This window comes from Chenopodium album, chromosome 20, assembly GCF_948465745.1.
Source record: "Chenopodium album chromosome 20, dcCheAlbu1.1, whole genome shotgun sequence".
NCBI classification, from domain to species: domain Eukaryota; kingdom Viridiplantae; phylum Streptophyta; class Magnoliopsida; order Caryophyllales; family Amaranthaceae; genus Chenopodium; species Chenopodium album.
Window position 1 is genome coordinate 39,824,357 of NC_137853.1, and position 21,114 is coordinate 39,845,470.

Consider the following 21,114-nt stretch of genomic DNA (forward strand, 5'->3'; position numbering starts at 1 on the left):
ATGTGGTGCTCGTTATTTTTTGACAATAGTTGATGATTTTTCAAGAGGTGTTTGGATTTATTTGTTACAAAATAAAACCGATGTTGAATTGATGTTTTTGAATTTTGTGGCTATGGTGAAACGACAATTTGATCATGTTATTAAAATTGTTAGGAGTGATAATGGAACGGAATTTAATTCCTTGAAAGAGTATTTTAATAATAATGGCATAATTTTCGAAACATCTTGTGTGGGTACACCACAACAAAACGGACGGGTAGAGAGAAAGCATCAACATATATTAAATGTAGCACGAGCATTGAGATTTCAAGGGAATTTACCTATAAAATTTTGGGGGGAGTGTGTTTTAGCGGCATGTCACCTCATTAATAGAACTCCGACCCCATTGCTTGGTAATAAAACTCCTTTTGAAGTGTTATTTAATAAACCACCGTCGTATGAGTCTATTCGGGTTTTTGGGTGTTTATGTTACGCTCATAATCAAAGGTGTAAAGGGGACAAATTTGCTAGTAAAAGTAGACGGTGTGTGTTCTTAGGGTACCCATTTGGTAAGAAAGGATGGAGAGTTCTAGACTTAGACACCGAAGAAATTTTTATTTCTCGTGACGTGAGATTTTTTGAGACTACTTTTCCATTTGATGAGGCAGCTTTGACTGAGGACTTGAGTATCCGGGGATTGAGTGATATTATTAGGGGTGAAGATGAGGAGTGGGATGCTTTGCAGCCCCACATCGAGGCTGTCCCAGCCACTGCCCACGCTGATAATCAGGTGGGTGCTGGGTGCAGCGATGACCAGCAGCAGCCAACTGACCACGGTGCTGTGCGCCGAGAAGAACAGCAGCAGCAGGGCACTTCCCAGCCTGACGCTGCGGTGTTAGAGGGTGCAGGGGGGAGTGCCGACACTCAGCAGCCAAGGTGTGAGAATGAGGGAGAAGCAGATGGGCTCGGGAAAGGGAAAAGACCAAAATTCCCAAACCCCAAATATAGAGATTTTGTGACACATACTATCCGGAAATACAGTTCACCATCACGCACATCATCTACATTATCATCGTCCTCAGGTACTCCTTATCCTCTCACATATTTTGTTGATTGCTCACGTTTTTCTGAGAAACATAAAAAGTATATTGCAGCTATAACAGCAGGGAATGAGCCTAGATCTTTCAAAGAGGCAATGAAACATGCAGGTTGACGAGATGCAATGGCTGCAGAGATAAGAGCCTTAGAGGAACAAGGCACTTGGGTGCTTCAGAAACTTCCGCCAGGGAAGAAAGCCTTGGGAAGTAAGTGGGTGTATACAGAGAAACGTGATGAGCACGGGAACTTGTTGAGATTGAAAGCACGATTGGTGATATTAGGCAATCATCAGGTGGAAGGTCTTGATTACAATGAAACATTTGCGCCAGTTGCAAAGATGACTACAGTTCGGACATTCCTAGCAGTAGCAGCAGTGAAGAATTGGGAAGTACATCAGATGGATGTGCACAATGCATTTTTATATGGAGACTTGGAGGAGGAAATTTACATGAAAATTCCTCCAGGTTTCAATAAAGATAACTCTGATAATGTGTGCAGGATGCAAAAGTCATTGTATGGTTTGAAACAAGCTCCCAGATGTTGGTTTGCCAAACTAACTGCAGCGTTGAAGAAATATGGATTTAAACAATCCTACTCGGATTATTCTTTGTTCACGTTGACCAAAGGAACATTGCAATTGAATGTGTTGATATATGTTGATGATTTGATTGTTGCAGGGAACAATAAAGTAGCCTTATCGAAATTTAAGGCATACTTGGGAGACTGTTTTAAGATGAAGGACTTGGGAGTATTAAAATACTTCCTAGGGCTCGAGGTTGCAAGGAGTAAGCAGAGAATTTATATTTGTCAACGAAAATATTCGTTGGATATTATTTCTGAAACTGGGTTATTGGGAGCTAAGCCTGCAGATTTCCCGATGGAACAAAATCATAAATTAGCTCTTGCGGAAGGCAGAGTATTGGAGGACGTGGAGAAATATAGACGACTTGTTGGTCGTTTAATATATTTATGTGTAACTAGGCCGGATTTAGCATATTCAGTCCATATTTTATCACAATTTATGCAGAATCCGAAGAAAGCACATTGGGAGGCCGCACTTAGAGTGGTGCGTTATTTGAAGAAACATCCCGGGCAAGGAATACTTCTACGCTCGGATAGTGAATTGCAACTTGAGGGTTGGTGTGACTCTGATTGGGCTAGTTGCCCTTTGTCTAGGAGGTCTTTGACGGGTTGGTTCGTGTTACTTGGTTTTTCCCCAGTATCTTGGAGGACCAAGAAACAACCCACAGTTGCTACATCATCTGCAGATGCGGAATACAGGTCAATGGCGGCTGCGACATGTGAATTAAAGTGGTTAAAACAACTACTAGGAGCTTTGGGTGTACAACATCCGCAGGGTATGAAATTATTTTGTGATAGCCAATCGGCTTTGTACATTGCTAAAAATCCGGTGTTTCATGAAAGGACGAAACATATTGAAATTGATTTGCATTTTGTAAGAGATGCGATTCAGGAGGGATTGATTTCGCCTTCGTATGTTCCTACGAAGGAGCAGCTTGCAGACATTTTTACCAAAGCCTTGGGGAAGGCTCAGTTCGAGACACTACTTTCCAAGTTGGGCATTCGAGACCTCCATGCTCCAACTTGAGGGGGGATGTTAAGATAAGATAGTATATTTTAGGGAATATATTTTATATATCTTTTGTGATTATATTGTGTTATCTTTACGTAGGATAATATTTCCTAAGATAGTTTAACTAGATTCCTACGTTGATTAGGTTTCTGATATATGTGTATAAATATTTGATTGATGATGAATGAGAAGGAGAACACTTGGTGATTATCTTGACACCATGAAAAAGAAAAGAAGATAATGGTTTGGTTTAGCATATGAAAGTACAATGGATGATATTGTAGACAAGACATATGAAAGAGATGTTAGAACAACCTATCAATGAAATTATAATATAAGTGGAGTAATACTTAGGAGGGTATATATGTAAGCGTAACGCCAGATTCATAGCCCCCCACATGCAGGAATCAGTAAGGCTATGAATGGGTGTCCTTAATTTGTCCTTCAACAAAGGCCAAATTTTGCATGTAGAGTTTTGCAGCTTAAAATTGCCCTACCAATATGGAATGAGTAGACCCATTTTACCTAATTTTATGGCCACTAATGCCAAATTAATAGATACATTATTGAATCATATTAAATGAGCTTATATGTATAATTGAAATAAATGAAATTATAGGCAAGAAGAAATGATTTTGGTAGCCATACATACTGTTTTAATTAAAATGTGGGAAATTTGACCATTTAATATGGCCAATATCGAATGTGATCTATGTGGCTGAATAGGTCAAGTAATCGATCATTAATCTATTATGAGGCAGATACATGTTTTGCTCACCTCAAAGAATTCATCAAATTTCCCTTTTTATAAATCCAATGACAAACTACTCTGTAATTTTGGCATAAATTGTTCTAATCCAAACAATCATACCTCTCAATCCTTCACCGCAAGTATATATGTAAAATTAGTATTATTGTAAGAAAACAATAGCTCGATTTGTTTAGAAGGTAATAATGTAAGGATCCTAACTCCCAAGTGAAGGTCAACCTTCAGAATATCTTAATTCAGATTTTATGAAAATGGTACAATGCCCTTATTCCAAGCACCCATGAAATTTAACATTGTGTTCATTAATAAATCCTCAACTAAGGGCCTGTTTTCTTCAGATTTTTCAGTTCAGTTCAGTTCTTAATTTCCTTCTCTCATAAAATATTCAGTTCAGTTTCAATAAGTTCAGTTCAGCTCAGTCTAGCTCGGTTCAGTCAATCAGAACAGGCCAGGCCAGTCACTAAGTATTGATCTTGCTCAATACTATTGAGTATTTATTATGGTGGAACATAGGGTACTAAGGTAGTGGAGTGATGCTGATGCAAAAGAATTGTGTACTGCGTAGTAATTGTAACCATTATTACTCAGTAAAAACCTGAGCATTTATGCACATCCAAGCACTATATGCTGCAAAAATCTGTAATCAATGACATATTGACAAGGTTTTGGTTTTTGGTGCAGTTAATTTGTGAATTTAAGCAAAATATGATTCCACAATATTTACAATTGACCATAAATTTGTACAATATGCGAAATTTTTCATGTGAATTGGTGAGTAAAAAAAAAAGGTGGCAAATACAATAATGTGTGGACATACTATCAGCTGTCTTGTCAATGGTAGGACTATATGATTGGTGAAGTTGGGTGTAATAAGAAAAAATAGCCTTTAGCATGCAGTTACCACCAATTATATGTCATCGTGACTCCCATCTAACCTTGCTTCCTTTCTTTCCAACAAGTTCATCACTAGCTAGCCATTTTGGTGGGGGATTATATATATATATATATATATATATATATATATATATATATATATATATATATATATATATATATACTCGCTCCGTTTCAAAAAGAACGACCCATTTGGCCAAAACTTTGTCTCAAAAAGAATGACCCATTTGCATTAAAACACCCACCAATTTGCTATAATATTTGTGCAAAATTAGCTTCCCCATATAAAAATTTGATTTTTCAAGTTATTTTATTACTTTCTCTCTCTATTTTTTTTACAAACCCCATGTAAATTGATCTTTCCAATATACTTTTACTTCTTTTTACTTAACTTCCTTAATACCCGCGTAATCAACCCAAATGGGTCGTTCTTTTTGGGACGGAGGGAGTATATATATATATATATATATATATATATATATATATATATATATATATATATATATACATATATATATATATACATATATATATATATACATATATATATATATACATATATATATACATATATATATATATATACATATACATATACATATATACATATACATATACATATACATATACATATATATATACATATACATATATATATACATATATATATATATTATATACATATATATATATATATATATATATATATATATATACATATATATATATATATATATATATATATATATATATATATATATATATATTTCTTTTTTAGGAAGGGGAGTAAATCTTAGATTATCGATTTTGTGACAATATAGTGGCGAGCGAGTTCATTCGATCACATTCGATCTTGGCTTACATCTAAGATAATTTCTGATTTATTACAAAGCGTTACATACTTTCTAATAGAGTATTTTTAACTAGTAAGATATGCTTCTTTTTTTTTTTTTTTTTTCTAGGTCAGCTCACTTTGTCCTCACAAAACATGTTATTGTATATATATATAAAGGAATTGAAATGCATGGTGGAGAAGTTATCTTATCGCATTAATTCTACAATTTTCACCTTTCTACCCCAAGACACCAATATCGCTTTCAACATGTTTGGTGACTTGTTTTGAAAGAGTTTACAAATCTTGCATTATTACCTTTTTTTCCAAAGACCTAATGAATAGACAATAGTAATAGTAAAAGCAAAAAAGTGATTAAAAATAGCCATAAAAACAAAATAAAATGAAGAAGTCTTGTAGATGAAGAACCAATATAAATTTTAATTATTGGAGTATAAAACTAAAGCAATACCAGTAGATAATTAATAAATAAGAGATTCTAATTTTGAGAAATTTTCACCACAAAAATATATATTTCAAAAATTAAATAAAAAATGACGGTATTAAAATCCAATTTGCAAAGACAAGAACGAGGGAGAGGGAAGTGATGAATAGTTATTTTAATGAATAGTTTAGTTAAAATTGGATATTCAATGTTGGTTTGTCTTACACTTTGAAAATAACTTCTCATACTTTAGAAAAGGACACTAGTGGAAAGTCTCAAAACATAGAAACTCTCATCGACTTGAAAATGACTTCCCATTATCCCCTTATTTGAACATACACTTGAGAATTGATAACTATCATCAAGGACAACATGGGATTGTTTAACTTCATGCGGAGTAGTACGTAGTAGTCATCCACCCATAGTTACTCAAACTTATACGCAGCTTCGAGGGATATATATTTTTTTAAGGTGAACTCGAGGAAATGTATACGGGAATTCTTCAAATAAGCTCTAAGGGATTTGAGGTGTGGAGCGATATCACTATATTTTTAAGGTGAACTCGAGGAAATATATAAGCGAATTCTTCAAATAAGCTCTAAGGGATTTGAGGTGTGGAGCGATATCACTACACTAAGACCTAATAAACCTTAAAAATTTGCATCTGGTGATTGGGATACTTTGAGGATTGTGCATGTATTTAAAATTTAATTATAAGAAGGTATACATAGTAATTATCATGTTGACATAAATAAATACCTGTTGTCTTGTAATTATAAACATCAAACGACACATAACTTCATCGTTAATTCATTACTAATATTATTTTTCAAAATAGGTTGATTTACCAATGCATTAGATTAGAGTATACAAGAATTCGTCTTGATTTTTAGTAATTACATGTGGATAAAAGTATACCCAAAAAAGAATTCGACTACTTAAAAGCTAATTTACCGTTGGATATTAGTTTAAGGATCCAAGTTGATTAGGCTCACTTAAGATGCTAGCTTTAGCTTTGATGCTTGCTAGATCTTTGCATTGTTGCTTAATCACTCTAGATTTTAATTGCATTCTTTGCTAAAGACGAGGCATTATTATAACTTATAAGGTTTGAAGAGTTATAACTTAGATTATGGTACGAGTAATAATAATTATAATTGTTGCTCTAAGAGTTTACAAATTTGTGAACATCAAGATATAGAAATCATTGACTTTACATAAAAATGTGCATGCATCTTTATATAATAAGGTAAGCATATGTTGAAACCGCAAGCAAGTTAATATAGGTCTAAATAAAAATGATTATTCTACTAAGTACAGTAAATCTTGATAAAAGGGATAAACTAAATACGCATCATATCACAAAACAGGAAATTGTTAGTATGAGCAACCCAAGAAGATCTTGTTTAGGTTACTCTTTAATTAGGGCATTGATTTGGCAAGTTGGCCATGTTGCTTGGATGAATTAATGGCGTTGTATTTCAGCTATTGAGTTTATGCCCAATAGTTATTTAGTTTGAAGCATCTAATTGTGTTTTTAATTGCATAATGTTTACATCCATTGCATGAAAATCTTGCTAAATACATACTCTCGTCATTAATATGATAATTAGCTTGATTACTTGAATTCGGACTTGTAGAGAATGTGTGGTTATAACCTTATCACGGAGTATATAAAACTAAAAAAAAAAAAAAAATAGAAGATCGTTTCTCCTTCTCTACTAAAGAGAGTTAAGTTATGTCTTCTTATCGTACTTCCACCACTCATTCTCTAAATGTGTGATTTAAATTAAAACTTATCGATATCTATGTTATATCATGCATGAATGATTATTTTCAAATAAGGCAAACATGTGACAATTATAGTGGCTAGTTTCTACTTGATAGTAATGTAACATAAACACATGAAGTTGAACCTCATAATTGATCGAAAACTAGACATTAAAGAGGAAACACTTCTTGTCCTAACTTAATTAGTTGTAATGAATTTTTTTTTTTTTTTTTTTTGACAAGCTAAGTAATATTAATTTTTTTTTATTTTATTTTGACAAGTACTATTAATTTTCTTGCATCGCATATAAGACACACATGTGACTACTAATATCTTTCATTTCTTATGTATATACAAGTTATAAAATTTTGATGTACTGTGTAAAGTTAAACAGAAGCAAATCTAGCAAAATATCAATTGAGACTTTGTCGAAACAATGCAAACTATGAAGTATTTCAAGACAAAGCAACATTTTTTTGTTCACAATAACAATAATGAAATTACGAATCCTAATACGTGACTTATTGTACACATACCCACGGCCACGAGCTCTAGCTACTAGAATAATAATTGGTATACGTGTCCATGGCCACGAGCTTCTAGCTACTACAAGTACAGTAGAACTATTGGCATCAAAGAGAGAGTATGGTAAAAGTGACAAACCTATGGAATGTGATGCGATATGCAAAGATATATAGCTTGGTCCATATAATCAACATGATAGAAATAGTTGAATTTCTTTGGTTCGTTCAAATTGTAGCCATCAAAAAGTAAATCATGCCACGTGCCAAAGTGGGCTAGTACAATTATCGGCGTTACCGATATCCGGGAACTTTATACGGGTAACGCTTCACGGGTTGCCTAATCTTATTTCTTCCATTCCTTCATTTCATTACCTTCCACGTGATTGAAATTATGACTTCTCCCTTTCTCTATTATCTTTCCTTGCATCAACATATTCAACAAACAAACGTATTGTGCTATTCATGAGTTCATGTTATCATGTTTATTGTCCTAATCGTACCATTCATTGTGAATTAATGAAAGTGTAGAATTGTCCAATGCACATTGGAATATGTGTCGATTGAGGAGTCGGACTAATGCTTAGCCGTATGTATTACTCTTTCTGACCCTTTCATTTGAGAAATTAAACAGGAGAGAGTGAGAGACATTGACTAAATAGTCTTTTATTGTATGACTAATTAAGATAGTCCTAATCAATTTTGAGCTAAGAATTTTGCCAAGAAGTGTATTAGTCTATTCTTTGTCAAAAAAAAAAAGGGAAGAAGTGTAGTCTATTCTAAAATATTATTACAAGCCATGTATTGTCAATTACATAGTAAGTGGATTCACACAAGTTTTGATCAATACAAGAAAGCAATGCAAGTGAAGTATATATAGTTTACAAATGAAAGTTTATTAAAACAGTTCAATAGAATAATTTTTGTAACTCATACGATATACAAACATCAAATTAAAAAAATAAAATAAAAAAAAGGATAAAATTTTGTCAAAATGGCTACTTACGGAGTATAAAAGAATAATAGAGTACAAATTTGCTAAAAAGAAAATGAAGAATAATCCATGAATGACCAGGAGTTTTATATATTGGATTTAAAATAAAAAAAGAGAGAGTTTTATATGTATTAAAATTGTTTATTGAACTTTATTTTAGTATAAAGTCCTTAGACCGCAGAATATAAGATCTAATTGCTCATAGACTTGTTTCTAAGAACATAACACCTCTAGTTAAATAGTTATAATAAAATTTCAAAAGATCGAGATACCCTCAACCCTACTGATGACAATGATATTTTTTAAACATGGTAACAAAAAACAAATTAGACCATTCAACTTTTGATCCATTGAACCAAGAAGGCAAATGACTACATTAGAACTCAAATTAACATGGCAATTATAAGTAAAACAAGCAAATTTGAACAATCATCCTCGAAAGACAACCTTCTAAAATTCCCAAAAATACACAAAACTTCACTTAAAACTAGGGAATGTGCAAAAGGTTTTCGTGCACAATCCAATCTCACCAAATATAGACATGATGAGTTCATAGATGCACCAAAATTTGTTGAGATTATCAAGTTATCTCTTCATCAATCTACTACCCATGTTTCCTTCCTCTGACTCACAAGTCATAAATCACCTTATTCTCAACAAATCGTAAAATTTTGCGGTAAGATAAAGTTTATCTGTCCACATTTATTTATGCTTCATGCAATCATGCATAACCGTTAACCCTGAACAAGACACAAATACATACACTATATACGACATTTGGGGTTTTCATCCTCTTCAGTAGGACAAAACCTTCATTTTCCCATCACTTTTTGCTCCCCTCCACCGTAAATTATATTTTACTGCCCACTCTTCAAGGACTACTTCAATTTTATTAAGTTTAACCCATTTCTGTATTTATTTGTTTTTTTTTTTTTTTTCACTTTTGTTTTATTTTATTTGTATATAACCATCTTTCACCCTAGCTAATTTATGAGTCTTTATCATAAGCTGAATTGATCCGATTGGAGCTGAATTGAATAGAGTTGAAATGAATATTTTATGAGAGAAGACAATTAGGAGCTGAACTGAAATGAACTGATTGGAGCTGAACTGAATTGAACTGAAATTAAGCTGAAGTGAACATGTCCTTAGTTTTCATCTATTTTTCTGTTACTTGTAACATAATAATCTAATAGGGAGTACTCCGTACAAAATATACATTTAAAACATTAAATAGATCTCGTTCTTTTGAGCTGCTATGTTTTGTTGAAATATATATGCTTTGTTCAATTGAACCCTAACCTACTCTGCTTAGTATGAATCATTACGAAGTAATAATTTAAATCGAAAAAAATTAAAGATATAGAAATTGAAGGTAGTTAAAAATATTAATCGTTGTATATAATTTAAAATGGATATAGACATACAGTAGTAAAAAAAACTTATGAAAACATAGAGATTAGGGAGTAAAAATGGAAGAGGGTAAAAAAGGGTCAAACTTTTCGCAACTCAAGTCTCAAGGAAGTTGGACTCTGACACGTTCACTATTCAATTGAGCATCACCCACGGAAAAAGCCCAATTCCTAAATCCCATCTTCCTAAACTACCCCTCCGTTTTATTCTCTCCACTCCACATTACAAGGGTATTTTAGGGATTCTCTTTCAGAGGTTCACCTCGTAAGACCCTTTAAAAGACCCGAAAAGCGGGAGTTAACGATAAAGCCGTGAAATTCTCATAACCCAAAATCACACACACTAAAAACTCAGTGAACTAGAGAGAGAAAGAGTGAGAGAGACTGTATTCATTTTTCTAGAGAGAGAATGTGAAGAAAAAGAAACTCAGAAATTTCAATGGTGGTTTTCTGATTTCTTCAAGGAGGTTTTAGAGAGAGAAAGAGAGAGTGTAGGTGGTTTTAGAGAGAGAAAATGACGACGACAGGGATAACAATCCATGACCAGAACTTAGAGAAGCAAATCGAGAAGCATATGGGAGGTTGTATGGCTGGTTTCTTCAACCTCTTTGATCGTAATCATCTTCTTTCTGGAAAACGCCTTTATCCTAAACGTCTTCCTCCTTCTATCTCTTCTACGGTAATAATTTCATTTGATTTGATGAGATGAATTTCTTCATTAGTTTTGATTTATTGATTGATTAATTGAGAATTGATTGAGTAATTTTTGGTGTAATTTGATGAACTAGGCTGGTGATTCTGCATCAGAATCAATCTCAATCGTTGGATCTCCTCCGCCATTATCGACGGACTCTGAGAAGCCGAAGCAGAAACCTCAATCACCGGCGCCGGAAAGTGTACCGGCGACGCCAAACTCAACGACGGAGTCGGTAAAATCATCGCCATGGAAGTTCAACCGAGAAGCTCCGAGGCTCTCGCTTGACAGTCGAGCAATTACCGACGCCAAAGGCGAACTTCGACCGCGAGAGATTCGAATCAACACTGTCTCCACTTCCGCCTCCGCTGCCGATGACGCGAGAGATAATCAGCGGCAGTCTCCGAGCGTTATTGCTCGGCTTATGGGACTCGAACAGCTTCCGAGCTCTTCCGGTGAGACTCCGGAGAAGAAGGTTGAGCTTCGTAGATCGGCTTCTGAGTCTAGATCGAGAGATTATCGGTTTTTTGATACTCCGAGCTTTCTCTCTCCTGTAACAACCATAAATGAAGTTATAGGAGAGAGAAAATCGGATCAAAAACCTGGTATCACTCGAAACCAGAACAACAATGGCGGAAAAATTAATAATATTCAGAAAATAAAAAATAATAATGTTAATAATTTCAGTAATAATAATAATCAGAGGAGATTAATGGTGGAAAGGAAGAGTTATTATGATACGGCGGATTTTTTTCCGCCGGAACTTCCGGTGAAGCAACAGCAGCAACATCAAGCGGCGGTTTCGATTTACGGCGAAATCGGACGGCGGATGAGAATGAGAGGAATCGATGAGCCATTGAAGGATCTAGAAACTCTTAAGCACATTCTAGAAGCTCTCCAGCTTAAAGGCCTTCTACATTCATCAACTGCTACAACAACTAATTCTCGCAACAACCGGAGATTCTCATCGGAGGAAGAATCTCCAGTTGTTTTGATGAGGCCGGCGAGGTCTCCGGTGAATAATCGTCGGAGGAATGTGAATAATGCTTCCTCCGGCGAGAGTCCGAGGAGAGAGAGACCGGCGAGAAGTCCGATGAGGTCGCCGGGGAGGAATGAGAACCGAAGTTCCAGTCCTTCGGTTCGACGAAAAGGCGGTCCATTAAGCGTCGAAACGCAGAGGAGAAGCAATGAAACGACAACGACGACGACATCAAGTAGTAGCAGAGTTTCGCAACATTCGCCTGTTCATTCACCGAAGATGACTCCTACAAGGCGGTGTGATCAGACGGTGAATCGGTCGCCTCGTAATCGGCGATCAACGGTGGAGAATTGTCAGGGAGAGAGGATCTTTAGTGGTCCTTCATTTGCTGAGGATGAAGCATCTACGACTATTTCCGAAAGTAGTTTTAGTACTTCCTCACATACCGACAACGAGGTAACATTACAATTTTAATTTAATCATGTTTAAATCTTAATTACATTATTAAGATTTCTTTCTAATCATAATTAATTGATTAATCTTTGCAGCGATGGAGGGGAGATGAGTATAGAGATGGACGGAATCTACTAGAGAGGTGTGATAAGCTGTTGCACAGCATAGCTGAGATAACTGCAAACTCGAACTCAAACTCAAACTCAAACTCGGCGGAGTTACAGCAACCGAGTCCAGTATCGGTGCTGGACTCATCATTTTACAAAGAGGATGAGTCGTCACCGTCCCCTGTTAAAAAACGTACCATTGATTTCAAAGGTATACACATTACACACTTTAAAACCGTTGTTACTAACTTCGCATTATGTTTTTGACTTTTGATGATGACGTTTCATAGCTGTTTTTACATGTTTTATTCACACGATTTGTCCTCTTAACAAAACACAACTCATGATTTTTGTTACGTAAGATTGGGGGGTTTTTAATGAGTTCTTTAAGGAAATCTTTGTTATATCATTTCAAGTAGTACTACTCACTTGTCACTGTAACGATCACGCTTACGTACTGAATCTGCAATGAACATGTTATGAAAATCCATTATAAATCGTACTTTTACGGCCCTACAACTGTAATCTGCCTCCTATCATAATTATCAAGAAATTACCGTCTTGATACTTTGTACTAGTATTGATTTAATTTTAACAGTATAATCTAAACTAGTAATTTGACCGATTTTTATGAACGAATGTAGTGATTGTAGCGTAATTCTTAAGAATTAAAAGATTCCAATCAATCAAGAGAAAGGAATGAACATGTTAGAGGTTGGATTATTAATGCACATGCAAGTTTTAGATAAATTCTCTTAATTGATTGAGTATTAATTGTGATCTAATAGTTAATTCTTGTAAGTTATTGGGATAAGAGATGATTATGTTCGGTTAATCAATTGATATTGTGACACGTATCAAATAAACGAACAATTAGAAACGACCGCTATGTTATGTTATACGGTTTACTTAATACTCCGTATTGGGTATAAAGTACAAGTATAAATTCCTTGGTCACATACCTTAAACTCATTAAAAGCTTGGTCAATTGGGTTAGCATTGATATCGATGTAATCCTCGTATTAGTCGGTAGTCAATGATTATTAATTAAGGTAAAATGAATGAGAGTTAGTACTAGAGAATGGAGTTTAATTAAGTTGCTGATCTTAAGAAAGAGGGTGGTATATTCATTGGTGAAGATGCTAAAAAAACAGACTGGCAATTAAGTGATCCAATTCAATCTGATAAATAGAGCCAATCAGGGTAAAGAAGGGGTTTTATGTTTGCTGAGATTAGTGGCCAGTGGGGTTGTTTCTGGGTTAAATTAAAGTAGCAGGGCAGCCTTAAACCCACACATGATCACCTGATCCCATCACGTGGGCTGCTCTCTTTCTCTCTTTTTTTTTTTTTTCATCTGTATCTATAAAAACAAAAGATAAATACTCTACAGTATTAGATTTAATTTAGATATAAATCATACTTTACTTTATAATTACTCATTTATAAACTTTTACTGTTGGCCTTCTTTGGTGGTACTGTGGTGGTGTGGTACTGTTATGAATGTACTTCCAATCCTTTCTTTTAGCTTTATTTGTTATCTCTATAGCCTTATTTTTTAAAGGGGGTGATTCGGAGGGAGGCCATGATAATAAATTAAGAACGAATACAAACCTCATGGTTGGGAGGTCGGTACTTGAAAACACAAGGAATGGCGAACTATTTAGGGTGATAAATGGAAAATTAACCCAAAGTGAACAAATTCATACCTCATGGTTGGGGAGGTGGGTACTTAAAAAGCATACAGTATTAATAGTTGTGTTTTCATGTGATTTTCATTTAATTGTACTCGTATGTAACATCAATAAGGAATTTAGCTACAGTAGTAGGATTACCAAAGCCCAAGGCCTTTTCATTTTCTTTGTTAGCTAGATTAGGTAAACATGTGTAGGATACAGATTAGACCTCCATTGAAATGGTAATAAACGAGATTAATGTACAAAGATGAATGTTCTGTGTAGAGTGGTTGAGGATCTTTAATATTTTGATGAAGATTTTCTGCTCAAATTTCTTCCAACTGACATGATAACTGTCGCATTCAATTTCTTGAGCCTTATGTTTATGAAAAATCCTATTTATGGTCCTTTTTTTAGATATTTATTGTGTATTAATCTTACTTTTATGAATTTTTGGGAGTACTTTGGACTGAATCCCTGACTTAATAATAATTATCTCTTCATTTCTGATTACCAGATCAAGTAGTTATGGAATTGGAAGATGAACTATTGTGGAGCCCATCTTCAATAATCCAATTATCAAAACTTGATCATGACATTGATTCATCAGACGACTCAGAATTCAGCTATGTTTCAGAGGTACTCAGAGCATCAAATTACCTACCAGAAGACAACACTAACTTATTTCTGTTACTAGAGAAGCAAAGTTCAATTAGAGGCAATAAAGACAAGTCCAAGGCTTCTATTCTTCAAAGGAAGCTCATTTTCGATACCATCACGGAAATCCTTGATCGAAACAGACAACTCCCTCCTTGGAAATTGATATCAATCTCAAATTCAGCCTCCGGGAGATCAGCATTGGAGCAAATTTGGTCGGAATTCCAAAAAATCCGTGAGCAAGGTCCATCAGAGGACCTCTTCGAGGTCATATGTGGGGTGCTAAAAAAGGACTTAGCTGAGGATTCAATAAATGGATGGGCTGATACTCCGGTGGAGATGTCCGAGGCGGTTCTTGACATCGAACGGATGATATTCAAGGATCTAATCGGCGAAACCATCCGAGATCTCGCTACCTTTGCTGGTAAAAGTATGGAACTTCAAGCACCTTGTAGGAAGTTAGTTTTCTAAAAGCGCGGGAAAAGCGACAAAATTAGAAAATTTGCAAAGAGTGGAGATAAAGAGCAGCTTTTGGCGCGCTTTTTCTGTTTAGTGTTTTTATTTTTTTTTTACTTTATTTTTAATCAAAAGGGCCCCCTCCACTTATTGGGTAGTTTATTATTATTAGGAGTAAATTTTAATTTAATTTTTTTAACTTAATTTTTAAGCTTTCCTCCCCCATGGTTTTTTGTGGTGGTAATTTTATGGAATTGTGGACTTAGATTTGAGAATGTAGGCTCAGCTGAAACCCAGGCAAATCTAACGGTCACTTTTTTCTTTTACTTTTTTTCTTTTTTTCTTTTTTTGGAAAAATGTAAAGTAATTAGGAGATTTTTTTTAAGTAAAAATAATTATAAAGGAAGTGTCATGTGAAGAGCATGTGGGTGAGCTGAAAAGGGCAGAAGATGGTGTCATAAGGTTGTATGGAAAAATAAAAAGAGAAAAAACAAGGTGGGGTCCAATTAGGATTAATGTTTGGTGATTAATAATTAAAAATGTTGGAAATCCATGTGTTTTTAACTTTTTTTGTCTCTAAGTAAGAAAGATTTGTAATGATGAGTAGTAGTTGTATTATTAACAATTTGTAATTTGTATTAGTGTTGGTTGTGATAAAGATTATGGAAATGACAGAGTGAGGTTGAAGCTTATATCCCCTGCTCATTTTGTTGCACGATACTTGTTGTGGATTTATTAGAAAGGCATGGCCCCTTTTCTTTTTAGCCCTGTCATGGCTCGTGCGCTCAACTCTGAATTCCCCCATTTGAGTTTGTTCTACCTTCTCAACCTCCTTCAATGATGATTACTTTACCACGTTCTCTCTAAACCTAATTACCTAATTTAGTCTCAAGCTTACGTTTGTCAGTATATATACTACCTCGCTTTAAATGAGTTGATACATTTTGATTTTTGATTGATAATAACTATAAATTATGTTCAATAGTAGTGTATGATTTATATATAAGGGGAAAAAAAAAAAAAACTATATTCATGTCCATTTCTTTCAATATTAGAATTAATATGTGCAAATAAATTTAGGTATTTGTAAACTGATAAAATATTTTGTCAACTAATTTGAAACAAAGAATGTATGAATCAATCATTATCATCATTGAAGGAGGTTGAGAATGGATTGAGTGAAAGTTCATTATCATCCTTCATTCACTCCCACTTGCAAATTCTAAGATGCATTTAATTAGGTAAAAATAGTTTTAAAAAATGAATAAAATTATTTGAGCATAAAACTACATATGGTTTATAATTACTATCTTATTTGTAAGATTAAAATAGTCATTGTAACCTAATATACTACTATGTCTAGTTTACAATGGCAAAGATAATTGAGCATCCCATTAATTATACAAACACATAGTAACTTACCAAAATAAAGTCAATGATTATAAAATAAAAATTCATAGCCTCAATGATAGTTAGACAAATAAATCATGAATTAAGGACAAGAATTATTATATCCTTCAAAAGATCATCATGAAACATAGAAGAAATAACTAATGTACACAAATGATTTAATTTGTTACACCTCAAACAACATATATAGCTTTCATCCATTATAATGAAATGCAATCATATTCAAATTCAAACCAAACTAAATACTACTATATCCTCATTCAAAGAACAAATCCAAAACACCAAAAACAAGTCAAAGATAGAAAAAGAGAAGAGAGGGATGTAACATAGGCAGAAGAAATTAACACAATATGAGTACAATACAATATACATATATATATACTCCACTGAACTTACAATCATAGCCTTTCTCACATGCTAACTGAGCAGAAAAAAAAAGGTTACCATACCATAAACCAGGGGATACCATACTCTAAAAGTCAGATCTCATACATTTGTATTATGCCACACATAGCCTAGCCTAGCCTAGGGGAGTTGCACACCATTCTTCTCTGTGAAAAATTTACCCATCATTGGCTTCACATAAATGTGCCATCATTTTGTTACTACTACTATTTTTTATTCAATACTCTCTACTGTATGTTCTATTGGATTTGGCTCTTACGAAAATGGTTAAAATTTACTCCATTGCTTTGAAAATAAATGTTGGCAGAATTGTTAATGCACAATGTTGGTTATTAATACTTGTATGATTTACTAGGGCAGGAGTTGCTATGAACTGTTGATGTGATGAAAATATACGTTAAGGTGAAAATATTTAATATATGGAGTACCGACATTTGTTTATAATATACTCCCTTCGTTTTGTGATAATCGTAATAATTTGACTTTTGTACTATTCACAAGTTTACTTTTGACTATACCAACATTTTATTTTGTAGGTAAGACTGTAAGATGATGGGCCTTGTCAGGCCGGAACCCCTCATAGGTCAACCCGACCTGGGTTAGCAAGCTAGACAATTTGGGAGAGTGGGGGGAAAGTAAGGGAATCTTAACACCCTCCCCCCCTCCCAATTGTCGGATTTGTCACTAATGGGGATTAAATCTCCAACCACATGGTTGGAAAGTGCATGTATATTTTCATTATATTAATATATTTCTTAATATTATATAATTACACATTTTAATGATCAAAGTTGTGCGTTGACATGTGTTGCTAAGTGTTGCGATTATTATGAAATCAATATATATATATATATATATATATATATATATATATATATATATATATATATATATATATATATATATATATATATATATATATATGTATTAGGGGAAAAAAAATAGTCCATATAAGATATGACTATAATGCAAAATTTTGGAACAAAAGGAGCAAGATTTAAGTTGATAGGACATTTAATTGACAAGCAAAAAAATTAGGGTAAATGAATTGTGAACGTGAAAGTAAAGGGGCCATTTTATGGTATGAGAAAAAATTATGAAAAATAAAAAAAATTATGGGGGCAATTGAATATAGGTGTATTGAATATGCAAAATTGATGCACGATTCTATCTTCCTTGTTACTCTTACACATGTGGGACAGTAAACCGCATTTTAATGTCGTTACATTCAAACAATACAAGCCCATATTTTATTTTTCCTCAATTATGAATAAGAAGGACCCTTCTTTGTCTCTTTTTCACCTACAAAATTATATTCCTTCCATTTTTTACAAAAGCAAAAGTGATTGCCAATTACTAAGGTTGGATGTATTCTAAGATTTTTACTAATAATGTACGAGTCAAGTAATATTCTGATTTGACAAGATTGAACGAAGTAACTAAGCTAAAAAGTTATTTAGGTAAAAGCCTAGAGATATGTTAGTCTAACAATAGTTATAAGAACCGTCACATTTTATCCTAGTTTGAGCGATAATCTATTTCTGATTGGATAGACAATGTTGGTCATTGACTCGTTGTGTTTATTCGTGTAATGTATAATGATATTGAAGTTATACTTTACCTTTTATTCTATTCGTATTACTAAAAATAATGATAAGTTAATTTAAAACTCTAAGAAGATAATAAGAAAATCGAACTACTTAATTTTAATTTGTATTTTACTATATAAGTACTACAAGCTTAATACTTCGTATATGAAACTTGAATGAATTACGCGCTCAAACCATGTACCATACAAATACAAAAAATAGTGCAAATAATTAAACAAATTGGAATAGTGAAAGGATATTATATTTCTGTTTTTTTTTTAATCCAAAATACCCTACATGTAGTTAATTATGAAATGAGTCCCTCTGTCTAACTCATAATTCATCTCTTAGATTGGTCCAAGCTCTACTCTTTTTCCATGTCAACAATTGTTGATAATGACCATACACAAAATGATAACATTTGACCGTCCCAATTTGATAAGACCACCATAACAAATACACATATATATTGGCAGAAGTTAAAAGTCTTTATTGGCAGGATCATACACTCCATTCGAAAGAAGCTAAAGGAAGAACATACATTTCATATTTTTTGTGGAAAATAATACTTGTATACACTAGTTTGAAATGGAGATAGTGATTGTATTGTTGGTGTAGATATGTGATTGTACTCCAATTTCATACTTGTATATTATCGAATATCGATGTGAGATAACTAGTTACAACTCACATGTTACTGGATAATATAATATGAAGGATGGTGTATAAAATACAAAATATTATACATACATTACAAAGAATAAATTTGACTTTATTTTCTTAATAATCTTTGCTAAATCTCTTGTGCACATTACAACTTTTGACCTAAAGTACACATTACATTATGTAGTCAAAATCAATATTTTAACACCTTGAGTCACCCTTTGGTTTTATTGTTTGGTGTATGTATTATAAATTACAATTTTGATGAAATAAATATAACAAATGAATGAAAACTAAAAACAGAACACCACTCTTTTTTTTTTTTTTTTTTTGAAGCAAAAGATATAACAGTAGAGACACAACCCTTTTTATGGAAGAAAAAAAAGAACACCACCTAGTACTGCCTTTTTTTTTTTTCTATTTAAAATTAAAATTAAAAAAAAAAAAAAAAAAAAAAAAAAAAAAAAAAAAAAAAAGAAAGAAAGAAAGAAAGAAAAGAAAAAGGAAAGGAAATAGAAAGCTAGAGAAGATAATGTGAAATAATAATGGGAATATTCTCATCCAAGAACATGGGCCTTTCATTATACACTAACTTAATTGAGTCCATTATAAGTTCTCTGGCCCAATTTTGACAGCTTGCCTATGTCGTTTCCATGCAATATTATTGACAACTATAGTTATCCAACATTATCCTTTCTTGTCCCTCTCTAGTACAAATTTCATTAATTTCTTTGCCCCCTTCCAAATAGGTAAAAAAATAATTTGTATAAATTTTTTTTTTTAGAAAACCTAAAAATTATTTTATAAAAATAATTTAAAAGTTTTTTATTGGTGTATTAGTATATTAAAGCCAGGACCAAAAACCAGGTACTGTACAAATTTTTTTACTTTAAAAGTTTCATTATTTAGTGACCATGTTTGTCTAAAAAATGGACCATTTTACATTAATTATATTAAATACAGTCCTTTTACATTATAGTACATAGTTGTCAAATTCATACTTAGCTAGGCACTTTATCAAAAATAGGTCCTTTTTATAGATATATGGTTTGATGCTAACCCAACTTATGGATTTTGGGCTCACATATATTAATTGTATTGAATGCAATAGAGAGGCCTTGGATGGTCCCTTTCTTGGGTTAGAATAGAGCTAATCAAACATGGATTCTAGTCAAGTTTGCTTTAATTTAAACAATCAAACTTAGTACACTGTTTAGTTGTCTTGATAATGTACATGTTAGTACTAAAGTTGGCCTAAAGCTATTTATATAGGGGGAATGTCTATATTCCAATTCCATGTGAAGATAATAGAAGATGGTCCATCCTAGTGGTGAACTGAGAGTTGACTTGGAGTCAATGAATAGTCAATTCCCTTTTTTTAGTGGTAAACTAGACTGGTAACTTGGTGATACTTTAGAGGCTTATGGTAATAAATACCTGTATGTACTTGTACTACATCGGAATATTGTGGTGCACGGGATGATTAAGAAAAAAAGGCATGCCAATTTTCGGTGAAACCATCTGTTCTCAACCTTCACATATAGTAACTACTCCGTAACTTTTTATTGTTTGGTTTATTATGTAGTGATACGAAACTTACCACAACAAATATGGAGTAAATTAATTTGAGCTCTAAAATTTTGACTTTGTTTAATATGGTAGGTTCATGACAAATCAAAGATCGATAGTCGTAAACTGTTTATTGGCCTCTTAAGTTCG

The 21,114-nt window shown here is 33.3% G+C and overlaps 1 protein-coding gene across 1 annotated transcript; it reads left to right on the plus strand.

Annotated features, from left to right (window-relative positions):
* Nucleotides 1–10,632: 10,632 nt before the first annotated feature.
* Nucleotides 10,633–16,020, plus strand: LOC145597664 (uncharacterized). Its single transcript, XM_081653884.1, has 4 exons — nucleotides 10,633–10,988; nucleotides 11,098–12,438; nucleotides 12,531–12,753; nucleotides 14,733–16,020. Exons 1-4 carry the CDS (start codon nucleotides 10,824–10,826, stop codon nucleotides 15,341–15,343), a joined length of 2,340 nt encoding a protein of 779 aa, XP_081510010.1. The 5' UTR covers nucleotides 10,633–10,823; the 3' UTR covers nucleotides 15,344–16,020.
* Nucleotides 16,021–21,114: the final 5,094 nt, after the last annotated feature.

Coding starts and splice junctions, on each gene's coding strand:
- LOC145597664 (XM_081653884.1), top strand. CDS start 10,824: ATGACGACGACAGGGATAACAATCCATGACCAGAACTTAGAGAAGCAA. Junction 10,989..11,097: donor CTCCTTCTATCTCTTCTACG/GTAATAATTTCA, acceptor TTGATGAACTAG/GCTGGTGATTCTGCATCAGA. Junction 12,439..12,530: donor CCTCACATACCGACAACGAG/GTAACATTACAA, acceptor TAATCTTTGCAG/CGATGGAGGGGAGATGAGTA.